Source organism: Ceratotherium simum, chromosome 12, assembly GCF_057802395.1.
Source record: "Ceratotherium simum simum isolate JZ-2026a chromosome 12, ASM5780239v1, whole genome shotgun sequence".
Taxonomy (NCBI): Eukaryota; Metazoa; Chordata; class Mammalia; order Perissodactyla; family Rhinocerotidae; genus Ceratotherium; species Ceratotherium simum.
The window spans coordinates 9,280,697-9,294,075 of NC_141911.1; the positions used below are offsets into that span (position 1 = coordinate 9,280,697).

General features: G+C 34.9%; 1 protein-coding gene across 9 annotated transcripts in view; it reads left to right on the plus strand.

Annotated features, from left to right (window-relative positions):
• The window catches only part of HMBOX1 (homeobox containing 1), a 184,621-nt gene that overhangs the window by 64,316 nt on the left and 106,926 nt on the right, over positions 1–13,379 (plus strand). For all 9 annotated transcript variants that reach the window (XM_014789900.2, XM_014789901.2, XM_014789899.2 and 6 more), the window contains exons 2-3: positions 1,246–1,384; positions 8,390–8,469. In XM_014789900.2, the coding sequence (XP_014645386.1) occupies positions 8,447–8,469 (23 nt within the window). In that variant the 5' untranslated portion in view covers positions 1,246–1,384; positions 8,390–8,446. The remainder of the gene's footprint in view (positions 1–1,245; positions 1,385–8,389; positions 8,470–13,379) is intronic.

A 13,379-nucleotide genomic window follows, 5' to 3' on the forward strand; every position in this document is an offset into this window, starting at 1 on the left:
CCTTTATTTCACCTGAATTTTATTTTTTTATATATAATGTAAGATAAAGATCTAATTTTTTTTGGCTGGATGATAACCATTTTTGTGGTGATTGTTTTAAAAATATCCTTTCCTGCTGAAATACTATTTAATTTTTGACTTGTACATTTTCTCATATGTGCTGGAATCTATATTTAAGTTCTTTATTCTGTTCCACTCGTGTGTGTTTATTCCTATGCCAGTGCCATATTGATTTGATTACAGTAATCCCTCCTTATCCGAGGGATATATTCCAAGACCTCACAGTGGATGCCTGAAACCTCGGATGGTACCAAATCCTATATATACTGTGTTTTTTTCTATACATACATACCTATGGTAAAGTTTAATTTATAAATTAGGCTCAGTAAGAGATTAACAACAACAACTAATAATAAAATAAAACAATGATAATATACTGTAATAAAAGTTATCATAGATCTTAGCAACCTCAACATATGATTTTTTTCTTATTCAGTCAAGAACTACCACCTTTTCACTTAAAGGAAGCACTTTATAGCTTCTCTTTGGCATATCTGAATTGCCAGCATCACTACTCCTACACTTTGGGGCCATTTTTAAGTAAAATAAAGGTTACTTGAATACAAGTGCTGCAATTCCCTGACAGTCAGTCTGATACCAAGACAGCTACTGACTGACTCATGGATAGCATATATGGTATCCACTGGACAAAGGGATGATTTGTGTACAGAACGGGACAAGGCTGGACAGCACGAGATTTCATCATGCTACTCAGAATGGAGGGCAATTTAAAACTTATGAATTGTTTATTTCTGGAATTTTCCATTTAATATTCTGGGACTGTGGTTGACTGAGGGGTAACTGAAACCACGGAAAGCAAAACCACAGATAAGGGGGGACTTCTGACATGTCTTTTGAATATATTCTGATATGTGGTTAGTGAAGTCCACTTACGGTTTTCTCCTTTTGTTCAATTTTCTTGGTGGTTCTTGGATTTTCTCCTTTATAACTTTAAGATACTATTTTTGAATAAAAAGGTCTTTTGAGCTTATTTCTCAATACAGTTATTTATAAATATTGGGGAAAAGTTACTACTGTGAATGAAATATTTTTCCCATTATGTTTCTAGGTGTTTCCTGCTAAACTAGGGAAAATTTTTATTTATGTATTTATCATACCTCTGCTTTATAATTTATTTTATTAATTTCAGGGTTTTTCTTTACTAGAATTGCTTGTGTTTTCTAGGTACAGGCATACCTCGTTTTATTGCACTTCGCAGATATTGCATTTTTTACAAGACCCTCCACCAGCAAAAAGATTACAACTTGCTGAAGGCTCAGATGATGGTTAGCATTTTTTAGCAATAAAATATTTTTAAATTAAGGTACGTACATTGTTTTTTTAGACATAATGCTATTGCACACTTAATAGACCACGGTATAGTGTAAACATAACTTTTATATGCACTGGAAAACCAAAAAATTCATGTGACTTGCTTTATTGCAATATTCACTTTATTGTGGTTAGTCTGGAACTGAACCTGCAATATGTCCGAGGTATGCCTGTATTCTGTCAGATCATTAACAAAAATATATTTTTCTTTTCCATTCTAATATTTATGCCAGTTAATTTGTTTTCATGTCTTATTAGTTTGCTATCATCTTCAAGTCAGTGTTGAATTATAAAGGGTTTAGAGGGCTTCCTGCTTTAATTCCTGATTTTATTCATTTGATTTATTGAATGAGTAATAAAATTCATATAGTTAAAATAATAAAAGTTTCCTGTGAACAGTCTCCTTCCCACCCTGTCCCTGATCTGTCCGTTTCCCACCCTGTACTCAAAGTAACCACTCTTCCACAGACCATCAAATTTCCATGTAGAAGCAAGTTCTTGATATAGATATAAATATAGAAATATATATAAACACACATACATACATTGAATAGATATATATTTATGGTGTGTGGATACCATCTTAATTTTATTTTAAATGCTTTTAGTGTTTTGCTATTTAGGATATTTGCTGTTGTTTTTTTTCCCAAAAATGTTTAATTTTTTTCTATTCTTTTCAATAGAGCTTTTATTATAAATGGCTACTGAATTTTACCAAATTCCTTTTCAGCATCTGTTGTTATAATCATATGAGTTTTTCTCCTTAATTTGTTGATATGTTGGATTATGTTGATTTCTAAAAAAGAACCACTCTTGCATTTCTTTCTTTTTCTTTTTCTTTTTTTTTTTTTGTGAGGAAGATTTGCCCTGAGCCAGCATCCAATGCCAGTCCTCCTCTTTTTTGCTGAAGATTGGCCCTGGGCTAACATCCATGCCCATCTTCCTCTGCTTTACATGTGACACTGCCACAGCACAGCTTGACAAGCAGTGTGCGTCAGTGCGCGCCTGGGATCCGAACCTGCAAATCCTCACAGGTTAAGAGCATGCGCACTTAACCTCTGCACCACCAGGCTGGCCCCTACATTTAACTTTTAAGTGAAATTGGTTTATGGTATGTTTTGTGTACTACCTTTATTAGATTTAGTATTGAGTTATTCTGACTTCATAAAACGAATTGGAACATTTTCTGTATTTTTCTATAATTTAAGATTATTAAAATGGTTTTTTAAAGATTAAGAATCTGCTGAGAATCTGGCTGGTCTTGATGTCTTTTTCTATAGTAGATTTTAAATTACCTTTAATTTATGGTATTTGGTTTTACTCAAGGATTCATTTCTCCGGTCAGTTTTGATATTTCCTCTTTTACTGGGAAATCATTCTTGTCTTTTGGGTTTTCAGATAAATTGCCATGAAATTGCATTTGTGTTCTCTTAGTTTTGTTTTCTTAATTCTCTTCTGTGCTTATGTTGTATTTCTCTTTTCATTCTGAATCTTGTGAGTTTTCTCTCTCGGTCTTTTTTTTTTTTTTCACTCCCTTATTAGACTCTGAGTGATTGTCTTTCAAAGAGCTAGCTTTTAGACTTAGGTATCCTCTCTATAACTACTTTATATTAATTCCAAATAGTATCTCTTAGTTTCTCTTCTTAGTTTATTTTGATATATTTTATTATTTTTCTAATTTCTTATTTACTGAGTTTTTTTCCCCCTTGCCTTTTAAAAATATTAAAAGTCTTTGAGGCCATAAGCTTACTTCTTTTTTTTTTTTAATTTTATTTATTTATTTATTTTTCCCCCAAAGCCCCAGTAGATAGTTGTATGTCATAGTTGCACATGCTTCTAGTTGCTGTATGTGGGACACGGCCTCAGCATGGCCGGAGAAGCGGTGTGTCGGTGCGCGCCTGGGATCCGAACCCAGGCCGCCAGCATCGGAGTGCGAGCACTTAACCGCTAAGCCACGGGGCCGGCCCAATAAGCTTACTTCTGAATACAAATTTTGCTGGGTCACCTGGGTTTTAATTATGATTCTATTTTTTTGTTGTAGCTGACTATGTAGATCATAATTTCCCTTTTTATTTCCTCTTTGATCCAAAGATTATCTAAAATCACTTCGTAGTTTAAAAGTAAAGATATTTTTGTACATTTTTCTAAATTTTTTAGATTGTATATCTCTGCAATTAGTTAAAGCTTTCATTATGACTATGTTTATGATCAATCATGGTGCTGGACATAGGAAAAAATATCTGTTCTTTGTTAGAGGGTTACAAGGTATCTTTTGTATCTTGTAAAAATTATGTTTATTGATAATATAAATTTGTTTTTTTCTTCTTTCCAACTATATTTGTCCATTCTAAAAGGTATACTGAAATAATTCAGTATATTTGTATTTTAAAAAATAAAATTATTAAAGTTCTAATAAGCTTTACTGTGTTATTTGGTATATACAAGTTTATGTTATATCTTGGTCATAAACTGTATGTATATTTTATAATTGTATAATCTTTCTCTTTATCCTACTAAGTACTTTTGACTTTAAAATTATACCTTCACTGATAAATAGTTCCCTGCAGTTACTTGAAAACAAAACACTATTTTTCCCAGAAAGAGGCTCGTTTTTTGCCTTGGTATCTCCTTGACCTCGAAAAGGTGAGACCTTTAGAGTACTTTTATTTTCTGCCTCTCTTCCTTTTTCACCTTATCCTCTTCTTCCCAGTCAGATCTCGGGAGTACTTTTACTTCTGCTTACCTCCATCTCACCTGCCTACAACTCTTTCACTTTGAATAAATAGCTTAGCAAATATTATGTAGAAATCTATTAAAATTTCTTTTGTGATCTAGTCCTTTTGTTTCAAGAGTCCTTATTTATGTTATACATTCCTAGACATTTGATTATTATCTAAATGTGTCTTATATAATATACACTGAAAGTTTCATTGCTTATATTACCCTTTCTCTTCATCTTCCCTGTTACCACATCTCTATTCTGGTTTATTTTTTTCTTAGTTAGGACTCTTTTTCAATTATTTTTCTCAGTTGGGATACCTGAGAAAATATACTCTCTGAATTCTTGCATATTTGCAATTTTTTTCATATACCAAAATGTAAGCTTTGTTGGTACAGAATTCTTTTCTCTCTGTCATCTGTGAATGTTATTCAATCCTCTCTTTTGTCTTTTTCAAGTACAACCGATGAGAAGTCCAGTGAGGAGCCGATTCTTTATGTTTTATAGGTTACTTGCTTTTTATAGCTGGGAGCTTGAATGTGATCCAGCATCCGTGACCTTTTATCCCTAATCCCTTTTAATATACATTTTCTATTGTTATAATCCTCTGCTTTTTTATTGTGTATTAATATACATAATATAAGATTTACCATTTTAACCATTTTTAAGCATACAGTTCAGTGGCATTAAGTACATACACATTGTTGTACAACTTCACTGCCATCCATCTCCAGAACTTTTTCATTTTCCCAAACTGAAACTCCGTACCATTAAAGAGTAACTCCCTGTTCCCCCTCCTCCAGCCCCTTTCAAGCACCATTCTACTTTCTGTCTCTGAATTTGACTACTCTAGGTACCTCATATATGTGGAATTATACAGTCTTTGACCTTTTGTGACTGACTTATTTCACTTAGTAATGTCTTTAAGGTTCATCCCTGTTACTATGTCAGAATTTTCTTCCTTTTTAAGGCTGAATAATATTCATTATGTGTATATACCACATTTTGTTTATCCATTCATCCATCAGTGGACATTTGGGTTTGTTTGCACCTTTTGACAGTTGCGTATAATGCTCTTATGAACATGGGTCTACAAATATCTTTTCGAGTCCCTGCTTTCACTTCTGTTGAGTATATACCCAGAAGTGGAATTGCTGGATCTCATGGTAATTCTGTGTTTAATTTTTTTGAGGAACCACCATACTATTTTCTTTTTTTTTTTTTTTTTAATAATTTTATTTATTTATTTATTTTTCCCCCAAAGCCCCAGTAGATAGTTGTAGGTCATAGTTGCACATCTTTCTAGTTGCTGTATGTGGGACGCGGCCTCAGCATGGCCAGAGAAGCGGTGTGTCGGTGCACGCCCGGGATCCGAACCCGGGCCGCCAGCAGCGGAGCGCGCGCACTTAACCGCTAAGCCACGGGGCCGGCCCTCACCATACTATTTTCCGTAGCAGCTGTGCTATTTTACATTCTCACAAGCAATACACAAAGGTTTCATTTTTTCCACATCCTTGCCAATACCTGTTAGTTTCTGTTTTTTTGATAATAGCCTTTCTCATGGGTGTAATTTTAATATACATTTTTATTTAGTTCTTAAACGCTTTTTAAAAACATTTTTTTAGGTTAAAAAAAAAATCCGTCTCCTATGCCAGAAGGGCTCTATGCCATTGAACCTGAGAGGAGAGAACTTATTATATAGCACCTTCACCTTGTTTGCTTGCTCTTCTGCCCTTAGAATATTTTATTTTTATAGACTATTTTAAGCCCATGTATATCTGAAATATAAATGACATAAATGCATTGATTTGCGGTTACACAAGTCTGTATCAGTGATTTAATCTCAATTTTCTCATCTGTGGAATGAGGGTCTTTGGTGATTTACTTCCTAGATTGTCTGATTCAGTTGTAGTGTGGTCCTCATACTTACAGAATACAGGTCAGGATTGCTCCAAGGCGTTTATCCACCCTCCATACATTGTGGAAGTCCTCCCTTTCTAGCCTATCTGCTCCTCATACATACATGTTAAAGGCCAGCAACACAGATCTACTTTTTCCCTACCTTATAATCTCCTTTATACCTTATAATCTCCTTTAACTGTTCCTTCTTCCCGGACTCTTTCACCCACTGATTCTTACCTCCCTTCACACCTTGGTTTGGTGAAAATCTTATTATAATCTTCAGATAACTGAGATCTCATTCAAGAAGTCTTCCTAGTTCTCTGTAACCTAAGTTAATTTCTAAATTGTTACTCTCAAAACCTTGTCTTTTTAGTCTTCTCACATTGTGCCTTTTATTAGAGAGGTGTGTGTGTGTATGAGTGAGAGTGATTTTTATTAGACCCTCCCCCACAGCTTAATAAGCTCCTACACTTTTGGGACTGTACCTTACTCATATTATGACCTTGTGCCTATGCCAGGACAAGTAGATACTTAGTATATTTTAACTAAATTTGAGCAAGAGTGAAAAATGTGTATTGACCAGTAGTCAGTTTTGTGGCTTGGTGTTGCTGTTTTGCCCCGGAAATGCAATTGGCAACGTTTTCAGTAGATTTTCTTTGTACTTTATAGCTACTTTGACAGGTATTTTTTTAAGTCAGCAAGAAAATTAACTATAACAGCAGTTTCATTAAAGCTACAATTTAGGATATGCAAATGTGAAAGGTTTCTAACTTTACCCTGTACATTTCACATATTTCATTAGTCACTGTTAGACACTTTGGTTTTGCTTAATATAATTCAGTGCTGAATGTGTATTTTAGTGTGAGAGTTTTTGACATCAATGTTTTTAACTTTTGTCTAATTTATAATCTTAACTTTGAGTTAATGGAAATAGTTGCCTCTATAGATTATGGTTTGAAACTGGTAATAAGTTCAGTCAGTAATATGTGATCTTTAGCTCCTAAACCATGAAAAGTAGATTTCATTTTTTGTTAAGATCTATGTCTGAATTGAAAGCAAAGTGTCTGAATGGTGAATAAAGCAGTAGAATGCTAATCAGAAGATAGAAGTAGGAGACTTACTCCATTATTAACTTACACTGTGTTCAGTAATCTAAATGCCACATGGATAGTCATCTCTTTTTTCAATTGGTAGTAATAGCACCTGCTGCTTGATAGTTGGCGAAGTCCTTCACCATTTAAAAAATATTTTAACTTCTTGTAGTCCTTTGAAGTAGTTATCCGTTAACCCTGTTTACTAGATGCAGAGATTGAGACTTAGAGAAATTGTCACTCAAGATTTGGCTGGCAATAAAATAAATAATTTACTTGGAACTAGACCCCAGAATTTACCCTACAGTTAAGACCTTTAGCTGCACTCATGCTGAGGTGTGTTTTTTATTCATAGGTGGTTTTTTTGTGTGTGTGTGTGAGAGAGGAGATCAGCCCTGTGCTAACATCTGCCAATCCTCCTCTTTTTTTGCTGAGGAAGACTGGCTCTGGGCTAACATCCGTGCCCATCTTCCTCCACGTTATATGGGACGCCACCACAGCCTGGCTCGCCAAGCAGCGCGTCGGTGCACGCCTGGGATCTGAACCGGCGAACCCTGGGCCGCTGCAGCGGAACGTGGGCACTTAACCACTTGCGCCACCCGGCCGGCCCCTTATTCATAGGTTTTTTTAAATGCATTGATGTTATTATCAAAAAGTTATCTTGAATCTCACTATAGTATGTATATTCCATTGCATGTTTAAATGTTTCCCTAGGTGGTGTTTATTAACAGATTAAACATCAGGATATGATTTTCATTACTTTTTCCAAGTGAATAATTTTGAAAGCTCTCAATAGTATTTTTCTATTTTCAAAATTTTGCTTCAAACCAATGTTTCATTTCAAAATTACAAAATAATTTTTTTTTTTTGTGAGGAAGATCAGCCCTGAGCTAACATCCATGCTAGTCCTCCTCTTTTTTGCTGAGGAAGACCGGCTCTGAGCTAACATCTATTGCCAATCCTCCTTTTTTTTTTTCCCCCTAAAGCCCCAGTAGATAGTTGTATGTCATAGTTGCACATCCTTCTAGTTGCTGTATGTGGGACGCTGCCTCAGCATGGCTGGAGAAGCGGTGCGTCGGTGCGCGCCCGGGATCCGATCCCGGGCCGCCAGTAGCAGAGTGCGCGCACTTAACTGCTAAGCCACGGGGCTGGCCCCCCTACAAAATAATTTTTAAAAACATGATCAGCTGATGTTAACTGTTAATATCCTTAAGTTATATAATTAAAATATTTATTCAACACTTGATTAACAATTATTTCTGAATTTTCTGTCTTTATTCTACAGAATGGTAAATAACGCTGATCATCTCTAGAAGGGATATTGCTTAACCTCATGTAAAGTATGCTCAGTTCCTTTCCAGTGGTGTAAGTATCTAGTACTTCACTTAATTTTTATCTTCTGAATTGTTTTAATAAAGTTAGGAAATCATTACAATTACGATCCCAAAATGACAGCAGACATTTCTAGAGTTGAAAGAATTTTTTCATAATCATGTGATAAGGAATGAATTTTCCAATCTATGAACTTACTCTTTATCATTTCTGTTTTCAACTTTGAAGTCTGACATTAATTTTCAACTGAACGTAAAATTACTCTATGTATTATTTTAAATTGCTTAGTAGCCTAGAAATTTGTGAAATACATGGCTACCCATTCAGGAGAGCTAGTGTTAGATTCCTTGTGATAGACAGAATATTGGAAGCATGTTACCTTAATACTGCCTTTTGTGTGCAAACTCCTAAGCACTTTAGCCATTTTCCTTTACCTACTGGGGATAATAATGTAGTCAAGCCTATTAGCTAATGTAGTTGGTAGCCTTTCTTTGGAGTCAGGCAAAAAGTACAAATTGAGATGGTGGTAGTATGTTGAGAGTTTTTCTGTACTGGAATATGAACTGTAACCACTAGTTCATATTAAACAGTCCTCTAAATAAAAGTATTATGGGAATTTCAGATATTAGAGAAGATAAAGAATCTATTAGCTCATTAAGTGCATCTTTAGAGTCTAATGCAAAGTGCCTTTAGCATAAGTGTTTTCTCAAATTTGGTGCAGTCTATGTTTCGATTAAATTCCTTCCATTTTGGTTGACAGTTCTATAATCCAGCAAGTAGACATTAAGATAGGTTTTCCTTATTATTTAGGTTTTTCATTAAGTTTTTTCCCCTCCTCATTTGATACATTCCCCTACTCTGTCATGTATCAAAAAGGCTCTGGAATAGGCCCAGGTGATGTGAACTGTTGCTTGAGTTTCTTCAAGTAGCTGTGTCTTTGGGAAATGGGAAGGCACTTCATCACTTTGAGCCATAATTTCTCTTTTTTTTTATGGTTTATTTGCTGATCACTATTTTCAATAGCCATTAGAATGTAAGCATCACGAGGCCAGGAATTTTTGCTAATTTGTTCCTTGTTGCATCTTCTCTGCCTTCTATATGATCTGACACATAGGAGGCGTTCAATAAATGTTAGTTGAAAGAATGAAATTTTTGTCTAAATGGTTTCCAGTTCTCTGATTCCACACCTAATTTATATCTTCCTCTATAAACTTACATGTTTTTACTTGGATTTTTTTTTTCCAAATGTGTAAGGTGGCTATAATTAATCTCAATCTTAATCAGTGGTAATTGAAAAATAACTATGAAAATGTGATTGGCGCATTGGAATATAATCATATTTTTCTCGAAATCTTTTTATTATGAAAAGAACATTTTTATACTGTTATCTATAGTCATAGCCTTGATTTTTTTGCTTTAGTCAGTTCTCCCATTGGTTTGAATTTTAAAATCATTTTACCATACTGTCAACTCAGTCCCCAGTAAATATTCATTTCTTATTCTTACTTCTTGTGATTTTCTTAAGACTGCCACTCCTTTGATGATAATAGTTGTGAAAGAGGGTAATGTACCATAAATAGTAAGAAGGGCCTGAGTACATCTTTAGTTGACGAATATTATGACTGACTATAGAATGTGTTAAATCATCATGCAGTAAATGTCTGATATGCAAAACAAAACTAACTTATGACTAGGCCATATTTTGCCTAGTCATTCTAGATAAAAAGATAAAGACAGCAGAATCAAGCTGAAGAAAATGCTGTGTTATCCAATAAAATCTTATTAACTCTTGATGCTTTACAAGTAAGGTAGTAATGTCATTTTTGTGCATGTGATTTCAAGATTAATCATTTATGCATGCTTTACCTTTCTTTGCTCTAGTTGTTTGTAGAATTTAGTTTAAGAAAGTATGTTCTGGACTTCATGCCTTATCCAAGAAGGGTTTAGTACGTATCCAAGTAGGGATAAAATTTATTGTAAAATAGGCTTACTATTATGGTCTGATAGTATAGTCTTTTAAAACATCAATTTATGAACTGAGCTATAATTCCTGAATTTAATTGTTCTTTTATGTTTTAAACATTGTCTGTATTATTGCAGTGTTGAAATTCTTCTCACATCATTTTCAATTGTTGGCCTGAACCTGCATTCAGATTAGCAATTTAAAGTGAAAGATGTTCCTTATCCTATGAACAGTCCTTGTGCTACATAAGAAAATTAATTCAGTTCTTACTTGTTCTCTCTCTCTCTTACAAAAGAATTGCTGGTATCCTGGACTTAGATGACCTTTGTAGGTCATATACTGCCATAACTTCATGATTATGTGCTTAAACTAGATAAATTATGAAAAATAAAATTTGGAAATGACAGATGTGTGCCTTTGTTTATGTTAATACACATTGGAATATTATTCTCTATATCCAAGAAAGCTTCTAATCTTGGCATTTTCTCAGTAAAATGTTATACTTTCAGTGTCACATGCATGGTTTGATCCTGCTCATTATGCCATTATCATTCTACTCTACAACGATCATACATTTCATTCCAGCAATTATAGACCTTTTTACTTTAGGTGTATCTTTTATTAGGGACCTCTGTTGGTGCAAGGCACAGACATCTAATTTAAACAAAGTGAAGCATAAAGGGAATTTTATACTCTTACATAACAATACAACAAGAGAAGCAGGGATGTAGCAGGGGGTTAGGAATTACTAGAACAAGGGATATGAACACTGCAGAGCTTTCTCCTTTGCTCTGCATTACTTGGTACGTCTGCTTTTTTTTCCCTACAAACTAGCTTCTTCCACATAGGTGAGGAATGTACCAGATTAACATCTTCCTGCAACTGAGCACAGTTATAGTGACTGTCCACCTTCCCGTTAGTCTAACCTAGTATTTTGAGGAGAGCAAGGCTTGGCTTCCTTATGTGCCCACGCGTTGGCCAGGAGGCGTGGGGTATTGTGAGTGGCAGCCCCAGGAACATGTGGTTGGAAACAATGAGACATTCTAGGCAGACAAAATAATAGGTGCCTTCTGTTATCTCCTTTTATGACTTTTGGAATAAAAGTGGTTCAGTCAGTGAATCTGGAATGACATAAAATATTACATTGTTTCAAATACTGTGGAATATTTACTTCTGATAGTTCTAATAACAAGCTTTAGGATGGATATGTTTCAGTAACAGGTTAAATTCATATAATTTATTTTAGTTTTAGGCCAATGTACAGAGTGCTACTCCATACAGAGAGAGTTTTGAAGAGTTATATACAAATTACTATCTGCTCTGCTGTATTAGGATAGGAAAACATCATGATTGGGTTTTTTGGGTCCATATAATAAAACAATTCTTTTTTTTTTTTTTTTCTTCCCTGAGGAGATCAGCCCTGTGCTAACATCTACCAATCCTCCTCTTTTTTTGCTGAGGAAGACTGGCCCTGGGCTAACATTCGTGCCCATCTTCCTCCACTTTTTATGGGACGCCGCCACAGCATGGCTGGCCAAGCAGTGCGTCCCATGCGTCGGTGCGCGCCCGGGATCCAAACTGGCGAACCCCGGTCCGCCGCAGCGGAGGACGCACACTTAACCGCTTGCGCCACCAGGCCGGCCCCAAAACAATTCTTGAAGTCTCATATCTAAAGTAAAGTCAGTTTATAAAGTATTTGGAAAGGATGAAGACTGAAGTTAGCAGTGGACAGGTCTACCTCATTTTCAAAGGGAAAGAATTAGAAACCTCAGTTTACTAAATCAATAAATTAAGGGCTAAATTATTTGGATTACTAAAGGAATTCAGCAGCTACTTTTTAAAAGAACTTCCTAGGATTAAGGATTAATATATTACTAAGCACTTAGTAGAGTGGACAAAGGGCTGAGGGTTAGAAGAGAAATTAAAGTGTTAAGTGTCTGTTATAAGCCATTAGGAAAATGTTCACATAGCTTTTTCAACAAACTTTATTTAAGTATAATATATCTACTGAAAAATGCAGAAATCAGTAGGGTACAGCTGGATGAGTGTTCACAGTGAATGCACCTGTGTAATGTAACTAACAGAACGTAGAACATTACCAACACTGCATAGCATTTTAATAATAAATCATTTGTGTTAAGCAAAGTGTACTGTTCTTTTGAAATTGGTCAGGAGAAAAAGTAAACAAGTTACTCTGGTTGAAAGTTTTCTCTTCTCTCCCAACTAGGTGATAATATTATTATGGGGGATATATTAAGCTAACAAGAAAATTAGTAGAGTACAATTTTAATAGCCAAATCATTTAAAATAGCTAGTAATTGGAAACACTCCAAGTGTCCAAAATAGAATGGATAAACAAAGCTGTGGTATATTCCTATGGTGAAGTACTACTCTGCAGTAGAAAGGTACAAAATGCTGATACAATATCATAGATGAAATATCAGAAACTTTATGCTGAGTGAAAGAAGCCTTACACAAAAGAGTACGTAGAAATTCCATTTATATGAAGTTCTGGAACAGGCAAAACTAATCTGTGGTGGGAAAAAAATCTGAGCAGTGGTTGCCTTTGAGGGAAGAGACAGGGATTGACTGGGAAGAGGCATGAGGGAACTTCCTGGAGTGATGGTAATGTTCCATATCTTCATAGGAATTTGAGTTTCACAGTGTATGCACTTCTCAAAGCTCATAGAATGGTAAACATAAGATTTGTGTATTTTCTTTTATGTAAATTTTACCTCAAAAGAAAAAAACCTGAACAAATACGGAGCTCTAGTTAATCATATGCATGTGAAAGTATTTAGGGGGAAGTGTATAGATGTCTGTAACTGATTTTGAAATGCATCAAAAGATAAGATGAATAGAGGGATGGATGCATAAGGGGATGGATAGATATGTGATAAAGCAAGTAAAATGTTAATGGTAAAGACTAGGTGGTTAGTATATGGGTATTCACTGTAAATTTATTTCAACTTCTCTGTAT